Raw genomic sequence first — 16,017 nt, 5'->3', positions numbered from 1 at the left:
TTCAAAGGCCCAACTGGCTTTAAACACTGGGTCTCTGACACCACCAAATCAGAACTCTTCTGGAGCTGAGGACATTCTACCAGGAAGAAGGACTGCTGTGCTGCTGGAGGGATTGCGACTTTGCTGAAGGTTTTACTGTATTATCCTGCTGCCTTCTGCATCTTTCCTGGGAGTGAGAATGACTGGACCTGCATCTCTACATCTCAGAGCCAAAGTATCTCCAAGGGTTTGTTAGCTTGTCTCCTGTTTCTCAAGTCTCAGAGATATCAAAGACCTCACCCTGCAATCTGCAAACAGCACCTGGGCTCTGTCTGCTGTGAGTCCTGCTCTGCCTTGCAGTGCCAATCCAGTCCTGGGCCCTTGGAAAATAGTTTTCAGTGCTGCAACCCAGAAACTCCACGCACCAATGACATTGCGCCAATCAGAACTGGTGCATTTTTCTTTGAAATCAGCACATCACAACTACTGCATGAACCAACAGCATGATGCATCGTCCCATTTCCCATGCATCTTCGACTTTGTGCGGCTTGGCACCAATGCATCACTTTGCGCTGCATGCACAGCCTACAGGCCAGTGGTTCAATGACTACGTAGCCCTTCGATGCTCATCGCTTCTAGACTCTCAACGCAACCTACGCATTGCTCCCTCTGCAAGATCGACAGTGATGCATTGCCTCCTTTGCTCCTCGCATCATCCTCAATGTTGACACATCCAAGCTACTGTTCAGCATGCCAAGGCTGGTGTCTGTATCCTACCCGTGCTCCTTCGCTGTCAGCCTGAACTTTTGGATATGGCCCTGGTCAAGCATAACCAGATAGACCCAGGTTGAGGCTATTTGTTTCTAAGCACTACAAACCAGATCATTCTTTAAAAATGCATATCTGTACTTCTGCTTATTAGATTTCTGTCCTTTTGATCTTGTTTTATTCATAGAAATATTGGTTATTTTTCTAAGCTGGTGTGGAGTACTTTTACAGTGTTTTCGCTCTGTTACTGTATGTTGTGTGCACAAATACTTTACACATCGCCTGATGGCTCTGTGCCAAGCTACCAGAGGGTGAGCACAGGTTAATTGAGAGTGTGTTACAGACTTACCCAGACTAGGATTGCCATTCTTGCTTGGACTGGGTGCATATCTCTGCCAACCACAAACCCAATTTGTACATTGGTGATCAGCGGTGAGGATAGGACTTGTATTGTGCGGTGCATATAGTGATTGGTGTACACTACTATCCATATCTCAGATACATTTGAGCCTGTTTCAATGTCCCCTGATTGGCAATTCTTTTCTCCAAATCATGTCTCTGTCTGGAAAAGCAGCAGCTCCTCCTGCGAAAATGGATTTTGAGCTGGGCAATCTGGAGACCTACACTATGGTCCAGTTCAAGGCTTTTTGCAAGGGGTTGAACTGTCTACTAAAGGCTTTCACAAGGAATGTGGAACTTCAAAAGGTGCTGAGGGCCTGGGCAGAAGCTCGCAATGGGAGGCGTGCGACCCCAGAAGAGGATGGTCAGGAGATTGAGGATGGTGTGGAGCTGACCCAGGATTCACTATAGAATCTGGTACTACATGTGGGGCAGGGGTCCAACAGCCTGCAAGGACCGTGCTCCCCCGATCCCCCAGGGCAGGGAGCAATATATCCTCTAGAGGCCTGTCCCCAAAGGAGCTGGAGGCCAGGAGAGAGTAAATTAATTTGATATTGGATCTAGCTAACCTGAAGCTGGAAAAGGAGCAAGCTTTGGAAGAAAAAAGATTGGCCACAGAGGAAAGGAAAAATGTGTTGGCTCAGAAGCTGAGCTTGATGGAGCTGGACATGAAGGCCAGGATGGCTGAGTCCAGCCAAGATGGTGGCAGCATTTAATCAGTATCCTCTGACAAGAGAGTACACAAACCGATGGGTCAGGTGTCTGATTATGGAGTGGGAGATGACATAGACAGATGGTTTTTGGCTTATAAAATTGCTTTGCAGATTCACAAGTTCCCTGCGGAGGCTAGAGGGGCTAGTCTGTGAAAGCATATCCCTACTGAGGGGAGAAACGTACTAATGGCCCCCAAGGGGAGTGACAAGATGATGTATCCCTCCAAGAAGGACGCCCTAATCATGAAACAAGATTTGACCCCAGAGAAGTATAGGCAGACGTTTAAGGACAGTGAGAAACTATCCCCGCAGACCTGTGTGGATTGTGTTGATTCTTTTTGCAAGGCACTGGATATATGGATAAAGGGATGCGTAACTTGATTGCAAAAAAAGCACATGTTTAGTCTCTGCTTTACAGATCTGTGCCAGCAACTGATTGATAGTAAGCTCTCTGGCCCAAGGGAGCTTGCTAAGGAGACAGACTGCTCGGTCAGCACCCGAGTCTGTAAGAATGTATCTGGGGAGGATCACCACAACGGTGGGCAGGGTCCTCACCAAAAGAAAAGGGGAAGGAACAAAAACAAATCAAGTAGTTCTCTAAAGGGCCCCAAACTAGGTCCATGGGTCAGGATTCCAATCTCCCTGTTCAGAATAAAAAGAAATGGTTCCCTGACAATAAATCTGGAAGACGCCCCTCCCCCTGCCCACCCCATGTGTTATGAGTCTCAACAGAAAGGACACTACAAGGGGGATGCTAAGTGTCCCAAGTGGGCAACCCACCTACAGGTGGGCAGTCTATGGGGCTGGCTAGTGTAGCGCTTGGGGAGGAGTTTGTTCAAGCCAGTGGTGGGGAAAGTTGTGGTTAAGCCAATGTTACCATGTTTTAGGGAGAGAGCGCATGCACTTTAGCGCTGGTTAACAGTGGTAAAGTGCTCAGAGTCCTAAAGCAAACAGAAAAAGAGAAGTATGAAGGCACAACGTTTGGGAGTCCCCTCACAGAGGGATATTTTCCAACACTCCGGTAAAGCTTGGGTGGTTCATGGCATACATTCCACCAGGCTTCCTGGCTGTAGTGTTTAGAAAACATACATTCCTGGCCATATTTTGTACGGAATTGCTAAATACATTAATCAGAGTAATGCAAATTTTGTTTTGTTACTTTTTTGTACATTTAATGATGAACTGTGCATTTGCATCAGTAAATTCATTAGCATTATATCCTGAGTCCTGCACCCCATCTGACACAATACAAGCTGCTAATGTGAGAAAGCTTCATAATAATATGCATTTTCTCTGTTAAAATCACAGGAGAAGAATTTATTGAGCAGCTGAAACAAATGAAGAAAGAAAGAACACACCTTGAGAAGACGAGAGAAGATTTGGTAAAAAAAGCCAAAGGATTACTCGAACAAAACAAGCTGAAGCGTAATCACGGTACAGCCATTTCTCCAGTTCCTTATTTAAGTAATCCATAAACTGTGGAAAAATGGCAAATTAACAGTGTATGCTAACAATATTACCGATAATTTACAATATAAAATCAACACATAACTGCAGCACAGCAAAGAAAATTTGAAAAAAACAATATTTACAGTGATATCTGTAGGAAAGAGATCATAGATCCACGAAACAGCATTCAGCCACACTTATGCCAGCAACTACCATGTTCAAGCCCTGCAGCAGCACTAATATCATTAGCAAATTGGGGCATTACCACTAGATTTACTGGTGTGTAATCAAATAACCAGTGCATAGAACAATTATTGCGGGTATATTTTGCACCTTTAATGAACTGTTTTCCAACAGCCTTCACCTGACATTAGTCATCGCTTAAAATCTAAGTTCATCCAGTATTATTCATCAGTTTCAGTATACTGAATGGAATAAGGTTCCATTTCAGGATATAATGGCTCAAATTGACGTTAAATAGGACAGAGGAGAGCCATGAGCCCTGGAAGACGCCTCAAGTTAACTGAGTCTGAAAGGACGGAAATTTCATGTCCAGGTCTGGGCAGGAAGAGGGGCGGTTAAGGATGTTAAATACTGTTGCTTGTTAAGATAACATCAGCGGAGCATTTCTACCTCCATCGACATCTGTAGAAAAGATGAATGAATGTATATCTGCTATGGCTGTTTCTGGCTCCCTCTGAAATCTAATGCGAACTGGCAATCGTTCATAATGTAGTTAGATTTAAGCTGAGTCTGCAGTTAAGCTGCAGCAACTGTATGTAACATCTTAAAAAGAAGATGTACATTGGCTATGGGGCTTCAAATTTACCATGCATGGGGGCGGAGTTAGTTACTTTCCATTTACTTACCGGTAATATTCATTTCTCCGAGTCTTAGCCATCTCCGTCCCAGTCCTACCTATATGAGCATAGCTCCTCCCACCAGAAACTCCCAAGCAACTCAAAACCCATCCCTTCCCTCCAGACCACACCCACACCCTGAGACATATAGCCACGTGATCGACCTGCCCACATTCTGGGAAGGAGGGATGGGAACCTGTACTGGGACAGGGAGGGCTACGACTTGGAGTAATAAATATTACCGATAAGTAACCGGACATTACCTCCTCATCAGCCCTCCCCATCCCAGTCCTAACTACATGAGCAGATACCAATGCAAGAATCGGCTTAACTCAGTAGCAAAAACAGGCTTTATTAAAATACAATGAAAGTCATACCACCGGAGGAGAAAGCAACACAGGGACCCCAAATCCAGCAGACTCTGTCCCACCCACTACCAAATGATAAGGGGACATAAAGGTGTAAGGAGAACTCCAGGTAGCAGCCCTGCTGATCTCGCCATGAAAGCCCCTTGAAAACAAGCTCAGGAAGCAGCCATCCCCCAAGTCGACCTCCTCTAAACCGACCCAGGGGCCAACACACCACAAGCCTCATACGCAGCCCCCACAGTCCACCCCTGCCAACAAGTAAGGGGAGCCCCAGAAGGCTTCAGACCTTGACAAGCCAGCCCAAAGATCAGAAAGAGGGAATCCACCTTACGAAAAGGCTTAGTTCGCAGCAAGTACACTTCCAGACACTTCCAGAACCCGCTGAACGTCCAAACAGTGCAGCCGCACCTCAACCTTCGAAAGAGGACCCGGACAGAATACAGACAAAACCAGATCCTCTGAGCAATGAAACGAGGAAGGGACTTTGGGAGCAAAGGAAGGATCAGGCCACAGAACAACCCTATCAGGAAAAAAGGAAAAAATGGCACAGAACCAAGCAAGGCGCCCAACTACTTAATCAACCGAGTCGAGGTATTAGCGACAAGAAAAAACACCTTGATCATTAAAAACCGCGAAGAAACCTCATATAGAGGTTCAAGGGAGCCCCCTGTAAGGCCCCCAAGAACAGAGGAAGATCCTAACTAGGTGCAAAGGACTTAACAACAAGCTTCTGGAGGAAACAACTCAACAGCCAGGGGAACCACCGGCTCACAGTCCGAACCACTAAAGGCCCGAATAGCCGCCCACTGAGCCCTCAGGGAGGACACAGCCAGACCCAAGTCGAACCCATCCTTCAAAAAGTCTAAAACATGCACAGGATCCACCTCCAAAGTAGACCACCCGCGCGCCGTACACCAAGACAGAAAAGACTCCCAGTGCCTGGCACAGGACCTAAGAGGCGAAGGGCGCCTGGACCGCTAAATAAACTCAGCCACAGAAGGAGAACACCCTAAAGCCACAAGGTTCATCCTCTCAACAGCCAACCTGCCTGTCGCAGGCAGACCAGACACTCCCAAGACAGAGAGGGAAACTACAGGGGACAAGGGACAAGGGACCAGCGGCAACATCCAGCAAGGTCCCACCGCCAAACTCAATAACAGAGGGAACCAAGGCCTCCTGGACCAAACTGGAGCCACCAGGATCACAGAGGCCCGATCCAGCGTGACCTTCAGAAGGACCCACGGAATTAGAGCAATAAGGGGGAAAGCATACATCAGGCCCCCTCCCACTGGAAGGACAGGGCATCCACCCTCCAAACCACGTCCGACCGAACCAGAGAACAAAATCGCTCCCTCAAGGTGTTCTCCGGGGCCACAAACAGGTCCACCCCCGGGACCCCAAACCGAGTCATTAGACATTCAAACACCTCTCGCGTCAGACACATGTCAGACAGGGAGGGAAACACCCTGCACAGGCAATCTGCCTCCAAATTCTAAACCCCGGTAGATGTGAAGCCCTGAGAGATAACAAGTGCGACTCCGCCCACTGGCAGAATTGCTGAGCCAACAAGTTGAGGGAAGGCACCCTCACACTCCCCTGGCGGTTGACATAACACACCACCACAGTGTTGTCCGACCGCACCTTCATATCCCTCTGGAGGACCAAAGGCAGAAAGTGAGACAAGACCAATTGAACCACCTTCAACTCCCTCCAATTCAAAGACATTCCTGCCTCCACCATGGACTAAAGCCCCTGTACCGACTTCTGAGCCAACACCGCTCCCCAACCAAGTACGCTAGCATTGGTCGTCAGGACCAACCTCTCCTGGGACACAAAGGGCAAGCCCTGTAAGAGGTTCCAAACCATCAGCCACCAGGACAATTCCCGGGCAATGCTCCCCCCGTAATCAACATCTCGTAAACCAAATAGGCCGGATCCCAATGTTCCAGAACATGATTCACTAGGGTGTATAAGTGCAAACGGGCCTAAGGAACAATCATCACAGTGGCCGACATCAGCCCCTGAACAGGCAACCACAGGCGAACCGTGGAAGACGGGGCCTCCAACACCTTCCTCAGTTCATGCATCAGTCTGCGGAGCTCCGACAGGAAGACCTTCCCCATCCTGGTGTTGAAAACCCCCAAATGAACAGCTGTTACTGAGTGGGGCAAAAATGGGATTTCTCCATGTTCAGCAACCACCCGAACTGCTGAAGGAGCCTGCAAACCTCCTGGGTATGGGCCTGAGAGTGAAGGAATGAAGAGGAAGAAGTCAACCAATTGTCCATGCAACAAACCCACCAAAGGTGCCAACACTTTAGTAAACACCCTCGGAGAGGCAGAGAGTCCACCGGCAATACCTGGAACTGGTATTGATCCACCCCCACAAAGAAATGCAGGAACCTCTGCAAAGCCGTGTGCGCCAGTACATGAAAGTAGGCGTCCCGGAGATCCAGAGAAGCCAGGAAATCCCCCACCGACAGGAAGGGAAGAATCAACTGTAGAGTCACCATCTTGATAGACCGATGAGGAATACACAAGTTCACATCCTTTAGATCCAGGACATGACTGTAGTCCCCGTTCGGCTTTTGGATCAGAAACAGGATCAAGTAAACCCCCTGACCCTGCTGACACACCCTCACTACAGCCCCTTTGGAAACCAGGTCTTGAACTCCGTCCAACAGAGCCAGACACTTCGCCCAAGATCTGGGAACAGGGATAGTTCTAAACACAGCCACCGGATGTACCCCAAATTCGAACCTGTAGCCCAGCCGGACCTCCTGCAGGCCCCACTGATTCCGAACAAATTCTCCTAAACAGGAAAAAAAGACGTGAGGCGACCCCCAACTGGCACTCCCAATGAACTCCTCACATAGTAACGACTTGGAGGGACCGGAAGAAGAGAAAGCACCCTATTGACCCGGGATTTGTGAAAGGAAGAGACACTCTGGCCCCGTCCCCTACCCCAAAATGGCTGGGCAGACATTTTATACTGTAAAGCCTGCCTAAAGGCCCTCTTATAACCGGCAAACTTCCCCTTCTGAGAGCAGACAGGATCCAACAATTTCTTGTCCTCCACAGTTTTTTAATCAACGCATCTAATGGCTCCCCAAATAGCTTAGAGCGCATGAAGGGAAGCTTCATCACTGCAGCCTTATGCGGCCCCTCCGCCTTCCAACTTTTAAGCCACAACTGCCTCCGAGCAGCCACAGAGGCCCCAGACGCTGCCGCCGCAGCACTAAGAGAATCAAAGGAAAAATCAGCCAGGAAACGCAACTGCTGCTCCAACATGGGCAAACAGTCTGAGAGGTCCTCATACTGCAAGAGCTGCCTAGAAATACCCTTAAAATCCTTGAGAAGCGACCAAACCAGGTAGCTGGTGTAAGCCGCAGACCAAACAGCAAGATTAGAGGCAGCAAAAGACCGCTTCAATGCCCCCTCAATCCTCTTGTCCCCCGCATCCTCAGACACCACCAGGCTCTGGGACTCCATACCAGCCAGCAGGCAATCCACCTTCACCACAGCCGGGAATTCCTCAGGAAACACCTGCAAAGGATACCTCTTTGCCTGAAACCCGAGGAAAGGTATGTCTGTCAAAATCCTTCCACTCCCCCTCCAGCACATTTCTCACAGACTTATGAAGAGGGAGGCTTTCAAGCTCCTTCTTCTGGTAATTGCCAAAAAAGTCTTCCGACTTTCCACCCTCCAAATGATAGGGGAACCCCAAATTGTCCTGAGCATGTTGCAGAACACCGTGAAGGTCATCTCCCTGGACAAAACACCCCTTCACCTCCTCATCTGGATTAATGTTTGCTGAGGCCCCTAATTTCCGCCTCATAGGCCCCATGGGATCACAAGCCAAAAAAGCCGCAGCCACTGCAGACTCAATCATCTTCTGCACCTCAGGCAGGGAAGGAGCCACTGGACCACACAACCACCACCCCTCCTCATCACATCTGAGTCCACTGACACCAGAACCTCGAACCTCCATGATGAACACAGTAAAGCAGAGCTCCAACCTCATTAAATGTACTGACCAATCAACCAAGCCCTCAAGGGCACATCAGGGCCGGGACAATCAATTGAGTAGCTGTGCGCTCTACAAATAAACTTTTAACATAACATAACAGGGCAACCAAATGACCCATAGCCAATCCTGCAACGAAGGCCGGCCCCAAAATCTGGCCAACCAGAGACCCCGTAGCAAGCCTTAAAACCCCGGACTGAAGCAGGCCCCAGCCGTAATGACTGCGGTACAACCTGAACCGAGCACCACCAGGTAAGGCACACCAACCACTTCAGGAACAAACACATGACTGACCAACACCCCAGGCTCTGAACACACCACCCCCCGGGACAGAGATCGTAAACCCAAGGCCATAGGCAGCACGCAGCCCGGAAAACCGGGAAACCCCCGCAGTACACACAAACCTACCGCAACTCCCCTATCAAGAGGGGAACCGCTGCCAACAAGAGGGCCCACACCGGACTCCTCTCTCAGCCCACAGCAACACTCTAATGCCCTGATGGTCCAATGAGGTAGGAGACACCATAAAGTAATAGCGGGGAAGCACGGACACCGAAGCAACCGAGGCTACCACAGCGGAGAAGACCTCCGAGGAGGAGCTAATCTGCCACACCCTAGGCGCGCATAAAAAGCCAGCCGCACCCAACACCTCCCCTCTCTCCCCGGGTGTTCCCGCTAAAGCAGGGAATGGACCCGGAAGAGGGGAAGCGACAGCAGGGAGTCACCACCAAACAGCAGGCAGTCCGTACCCCCAATCCCATGGTCCTGCTAAAGCAGGGACTCCAACGTACCCATGGTCAAGAGACAGGCACACAGGAGAACAATACGGCTGCCCAGCAGACCGTAACACACTTACCCAAAAAGAGGAATTTTCAATCAGCACCTCTCACGAAGAAGTCTTGCTTCGGGTAGTAATCACCAGAAAAAACAAACAGGATGTGGGCAGGCGGGTCACATGGCTATATGCCTCAGGGTGTGGCCTGGAGGGAAGGGATGAGTTTTGAGTTGCTGGGGAGTTTCTGGTGGGAGGAGCTATGCTCATGTAGTTAGGACTGGGACGGGGAGGGCTGACGAGGCGGTAATGCAAAGTTGCTTTATTGAGTCAGAATGGGGGCGTATCTGAAAGCAGCAGGAGCAGTGCATGTCATTGGTTGTGAGCTTTAGTTCTTCCGAGCACTGCAGGGGAGGGCTCTAGTGGGATCTGGAGATGGAGTGTATAATGCTTGAATGAATTAAAAGAACTGTATCTAAATGCACCATTTTTCAAATAGTATTTTACCTGTACTCTAGACAATTAATAATTGATTTGCCTCAATTTAATTTCTTTTTTATATTCCTTATTCAAACCTTTTGCCGCAGCGACTGGCGTTTTATGAGAAGCTTTTTTCTTTTTAGTTTAGAATGCTTTATTGAGATAATAAACATAGTAAAACATCATTACAAGGTCATATAGCATAAAAAAGGAAAATAGTAAAAAAAAAAAAACTGCATAAATGACGCCGATGCAATCAAATCCCTTAAGAGGGAAAAACTGTTCATAAGAAGAAATGCATTTTACCATTTTAAATGAAGGAGGGGAGAGAAGAGAAGAAAAGAGAAGGGGGAAGAGAGAGAGGGAGGGGGAAAACATCAAAAATGTAAACAATATTAAAAACTTCTATAAAATCAATGAAAATAAAAAACAAGTGGAATCAGGAAGCAATTCTAGAGAGAAAAGAGGTTAATGGTGACCACAACAAATCTTTTTTGATTAATAAAGGTAATGAAGTGGCGAAGGCATGATCAAGCCTGTGATAATGACATAACAAGTTCCACCAGGCTTGATACAAAATTGTTGAAGTGTCCTTCCAAGTTGGTGGTGATGATCTGAAAGGAAATGGCCAAATACAAGTTTATACATTTGCTAACATTACTTTGGACATCCCATAAAGGTGAAGAACTACCCGAAAATACATGTACAATTTCAAAAGAAAAATTTGTAGATGAAATGTCATTTAGTTGCGGCCAGATACAAAACCAAAAGGACTTAACCAGCGGGCAATGGAAAAACATATGAAGGAAATCACTGTTCTCATAGGAGCAAGACCAGCATCATTTGGATTCTAGTAACTTACATGTGTGCAGATCAGGAGTGCAAAAAGTATTTTATAAAAAAAATAGTCTTTGTAGTGCTAGCTGAACATGAAGAAGTTTGTATTTTGGACCAGATAGCGTCCCATTTTTGAAATGAGAAATCTTGGGCCATATCTTTCTCCCATAAGAGTTCCAATTCAGATTTAGTTCTAACATCAAAAGAACAGGACAGCATTTTATAAATAACAGCTGCTTTAAGAGGGGTAGAAAAGTCAAGAGGGGAGGAGGAAACCTGGTGAGGTGTATTAGGGGAACAATCCTGGGAAAGGAGATGAGTCAGGGAAGCCTTCAATAAAGGATACTGCAGAGCATGTGTGGTGGAAATCCCAAAAGATTCACTAATGTCCAAAAAGTCCCCAGGGGTCTTATCCTTCAACAAATGGTCTAGAGTAGGTGTAAGAAATGAAAAGGGGGTAAATTAAGCTTTTTCGAACGAACTCCAAGCCGTTGTAGGAGTATGAGGGGATTTGGTTAAAAAAGTCCATATTTGTTTCAAAGTGAAAGCAGAATGATAACGTTTGAGATTGGGAAAATTGACTCCACCCAAATCTTTGGGTTGTTGAAGACGAGAAAGTGAGATCCTAGCTTTACAATTGTTCCATAGAAATTTGGTTAGGGAGTGATTGATGGTGCTAAAAAAGGTAAGCGAAAGGGAAACTGGGAGCATTAAGAGATAAAAATGTATATTTGGAAGGAGCATCATTTTAATTGTGGCAAATCTCCCCCGCCAGCATAAGAAAAGAGGGGACCAGCTCTCAATAAGGACAGAACGTTTTTTAGTATTTCCACAAGGTTAATTTTAATAGTTTCCCTGATGGTGTTGGCATATAGAATGCCTAAACATTTGATACTCTTGGGATTCCGTTCAAAAGCAGAACAGTGAAAAATATGAGAAAGACAGAGTTTGCTTAACCCCTTCGCTGCGGGGGTTAATCCCCCACTGTGCTGGGGGGAGGGGGGCGCACACAGCGCCCCCATGCTCATGACGAGCTGAGCTCGTCATGAGCTACGGCGCTCCTGTGCTCATGACAAGCTCAGCTCGTCACAGGTGTGTTGCCTCCCGTGGAACGCTCAGCACAGCGGGGGAATTCTCCCCGCACCTGAGCGTTCCACGGGTCATGACGAGCTGAGCTCGTCATGAGCACCGGAGCGCCGTGGCTCATGACAAACTCAGCTCGTCATGAGCATTCAAGGTGTTAAAGGTAAAACTTCAGACTTATCAATGTTCAATCTGTAGCCAGAAACTAACGAGTATTCTTGTAATAAAGAAAAAAGAGTAGGCAGGGAAGTGGACGGATTAGAGATATATAATAAAATATCATCTGTGTAAGCAGTTCATGTAATGTCAACTTTTTGAAATTGGAGACCTATACAATGTGTAGAACATCTAATTTTCTGTAGGAAGGGTTCTAAAGCAAGAATAAATAAAAGTAGGGAAAGAGGACAACCTTGCCTAGTACCTCTAAGGAGTGGAAAGTATTTAGATTGGCAGCCGTTTACCCAAATGGAAGTAGAGGGGGGCAGAATATAACAGTTGAATGTATTTAATAATAGAGGGACTGAAGCCATGCCATCTGGTGCACAGTCTAAAGTTTGAAATATCGACCTACAAAAATATTGTGTTGGAAATATCGAAGGTACATAATATTGAGGTCTAGAATATCGTTGGACAGATTATCGACTCTAAGGTAAGTAATATCGATTTTCTTTTTATATCGATGTAAGTAATAGCGAAGTTACTAATATCGATATTTGTATTAGTGTTATGTATTTTATTATGTATGTGTAATATTTTTTTGTTAAGTATTTTACTTGTTTTAAATTATATGTGTATTATTTTGATATATTAATAATGTTATTGTTAACTAAATTTTATGTTTTAGTACCGGAGTGGGTTGTGGGTTTATAGGGGAATAGGGTGGAAAGTAATTTAAATATACTACATTAATTATACATTTTTAGGCATTATAAATTCATTTTAATTAATGTTTGTGTTTATTTCTGTAGCGGGTTGTGGGTTTATAGAGAAATTGGGTGGGAAGTAATTTAATTATAATTAATTAATGATTTATTTTTATTTAATGGAAAGGGTAAATATTTTGATTTTAATTATTATTATTTGGCAATAAATTATTTTAATTGATAATTAATTTTTAATTGGTAATTAATGTTTTTAATTGGTAAATAATTGTTTTAATTGGTAATCATTTTTTTAAATTGGTAATTAATTTTGTTAATTGGCAATCAATGTTTTTAATTGGTAATTATTTTTTAATAATTGGAAATTATTTTTTATTAATTGGTAATCAATGTTTCATAAAAAGTATTATTTGGTATGAAAAATAATTGTATTGTTTAATATTTTCTTATTGTGAATTCATTTCAAATACATTTTTTTTGTAATGAAAAATATGTTATTGTTAAATATTCATTATTTGGGGACTAATATTTATTAATTAATATTTATTGGTATTTATTAAGAATTTATTGTTAATTAATATTGAGTTGATTTTTTTTTTTTTTTAATTTAAAAACATTTGTACAGCGCTCGCATACCCAGCGGTTTCATGGCGCTAGTGGTGATCAGTGGATGGCAGCAGCAAAGAGATTAAGGGTAGGCTTGTGTAAACAGAAAAGTTTTAAGATTTTTCCGGAACAGAAGGTAGGAAGGTGAGGTGCGTAGAGTAACCGGGAGGGAATTCCAAAAAGTTGGAGCCAGGACAGCAAATCTCGCTTCGCCCGCCCTCTGCTTTTTAAAGCGGGGGATTGTAAGGAGGGCCAAATGGGCCGAGCGAAGTTCTCTGCCTGGGCAGTATGGCTTAATGAGAGAGCAGATGAACTCGGGAGCAGTGCCCGATCTGGCCTGATACGTGAGGCAGCCGAGTTTAAACAGGGCACGCTCTCTCACAGGGAGCCAATGCAGTGATTTGAGTAATGGAGTGACCCGATGATATCTGGGTAGGCCATGGATCAGGCGGGCCGCCTGGTTCTGCACCAGTTGTAGTCGATGGATCATGTATGCAGGGGCTCCATTATAGACTATGTTTCCATAGTCTATACGGGACAGTACCATGGCCAACATAATGATTTTTAAAGCTGAGGGGGAAAAGAAACGAGAAACTTTCCTAATTACTCTGAGGGAAAAGAAACATGAGGAAACCACGGAACTGACTTGCGAGTGGACAGTGAGCTGGGGATTAAGAAGGATTCCCAAAGTTTTCACTTTGGACACCGGAAGTGGAGGGGCACCAAGGGAGGGGGGCCAGAAGGAAGGGGACCAAGGGCTGCAGCCACCTCCGGTCAGGACCAGCTCGGTCTTGTCCGGATTAAGTTTGAGGTGGCTGCAGTTCATCCAATCTTGAATGAGAGTCATGGTTGTTTGGACGTTCAGAGCGGATGAGGATGAATGGGACAGGTTGAAGATTAACTGGAGGTCATCCGCGTAATTGAACACGGTGACCTCCAGTTGCTGTAACATAAAAATGAGGGGAAAAATATAAAGATTAAACAAAAGAGGGGAAAGTGATGAACCCTGGGGGACCCCGCATTCTATCTTGCGAGAGGCCGCCGCAAAGCCAGCCAAACGGACTCCTTGTGTTCTCCCAGCGAGAAAGGACTCCAGCCAAGAGAAGGCTAAGCCCTCTATGCCCGCCGCCTTGACACGGTTAAGGAGGATGGTATGGTCCACCGTGTCAAAAGCGGCGGATAGGTCTAGGAGAATCAAGGCTTGCGGAAGGTTGATGTCAATGCCTTCACGCAGCTTGTCCATGACAGAGATGACAACTTTTTCTGTAGAATGCAGGGGGCGGAAGCCAGCTTGGCAAGGGGAGAGGCAATGGTTTGCCTCAATGTGAGTACTCAGGGTAGAAGTGATGTGGGTTTCAAGAACCTTTGCAAGGTAAGGGAGGAGTGAGATGGGGCGGTAATTGGAGGGGGAGGAAGGATCGGCGTCCAATTTTTTTAAGATTGGGATGACAGCCGCCGATTTGTGTGAACTGGGAACATGACCATGAATAAGTGAGTCGTTAAGGAGGGTCAAAGGGGGGATAGGGCAGGCTGAGTAAGCTTCCCTGAGTGTACAGGCAGGAGCAAAATCCAGGGGAGAGCCAGATTTGACCCGTTGGAGCAGAGGGAGGAGGGTGTCAATGGTTAGGAGTGGAAAGTTAGTCAGTTTAACAGTAGTGGGGGGAGGGGATGGGTCAACAAAGGTGGAGGAGGGCGGAGGGATGTTGTGTTTAATTTTAACGACTTTGTCTATAAAAAACTCGTTGAGCGAGTCACAGAGGGATTGGGATGGGGGGATGGTTGCCGTGGCTCTGGTGGATGAGGCAAGTTCATGGACAGTGGAGAAGATTTCTTTTGATTGTGACTCAGCGACCATAATCCTGTTGGTGTAACATTCAGTTTTTGCTTCCAGGATGCTCTTTTTGTAGGTTTGCAGAGCGGCCAAGTAGATTGTTTTTTGGGCAGGGTCGTAAGTTCTTCTCCAGACTCGTTCGGCCCTCCTAGCAGCAAGTTTTTTCTCTTTAAGGTCGGAAGTAAACCAACGATTGGCTGCATGGGCCCGTTTAACTGAGAGCCGCTTGAGGGGGGTGAATTCGTCACCTGCCACCATGAGCCAGTTGTGAATTGCGGCCAGCTGTGGGGCGGCTGTCAGACCGGTAAGATCAGGACAGGTCTTGGCCAGGGCTGAACAGAACGAGGGCATGTCTACCTTACCCCATTTCCGAACCCAGGCGTTTTTGGGAATGGGGGGTTTGACCAGGGGTGCTAGGGCAAGGGAGAGCGTGATGGTGGAGTGATCTGACCATGGGCAAGGGGATATGATTGGGGGAGTGGATGGAACATTCAAGGTCCAAATTTGATCTAGCATGTGGCCATGTAAGTGGGTGGGACTGTGGATGAGCGGTACAAAGTTCAAACTTTTCATGAGGCAGGTGAATTCCTTAGATTGGGGGCTTTCGGCTGGGTCATTGGGCCAGAAATTGAGATCCCCTAAGACCAATACAGAAGAATTGTTAACTACCAACGTGGCCGGAAGGATCTGAATATCGGGGAGAAACGAAGGGGTGGACTGGGGAGGACAGTAGATAAGGACAAAAGTGAGGGGGGCTTGGTGGGAAGTAGAGCGAGCTACAAGGAGATCAACATCGGTAATAAGAGGGGAGGGAAGGATTTGAAAGTTGAAATCGGTGCGAGCTATCAAAGCCACTCCGCCACCCCGCTTGCCTTCAGGACGATCCGCACGAATGGCGGAATATGTCGATGGTAAGGCGGCAAGCACATTGGGCAGGGAGTCGGTCTTGAACCAGGTCTCGGTTA

General features: G+C 46.4%; 1 protein-coding gene across 1 annotated transcript in view; it reads left to right on the top strand.

Annotated features, from left to right (window-relative positions):
• LOC147665210 (spermatogenesis-associated protein 1-like) overlaps positions 1–16,017 on the top strand; it is a 349,586-nt gene that overhangs the window by 166,541 nt on the left and 167,028 nt on the right. The window contains exon 9 of the mRNA XM_086949670.1: positions 3,168–3,293. Coding sequence (XP_086805796.1) covers positions 3,168–3,293 — 126 coding nt within the window. The remainder of the gene's footprint in view (positions 1–3,167; positions 3,294–16,017) is intronic.

Source organism: Lissotriton vulgaris, unplaced genomic scaffold, assembly GCF_964263255.1.
Source record: "Lissotriton vulgaris unplaced genomic scaffold, aLisVul1.2 SCAFFOLD_423, whole genome shotgun sequence".
NCBI lineage: Eukaryota > Metazoa > Chordata > Amphibia > Caudata > Salamandridae > Lissotriton > Lissotriton vulgaris.
This window is presented reverse-complemented; position numbering and strand designations above follow the sequence as displayed.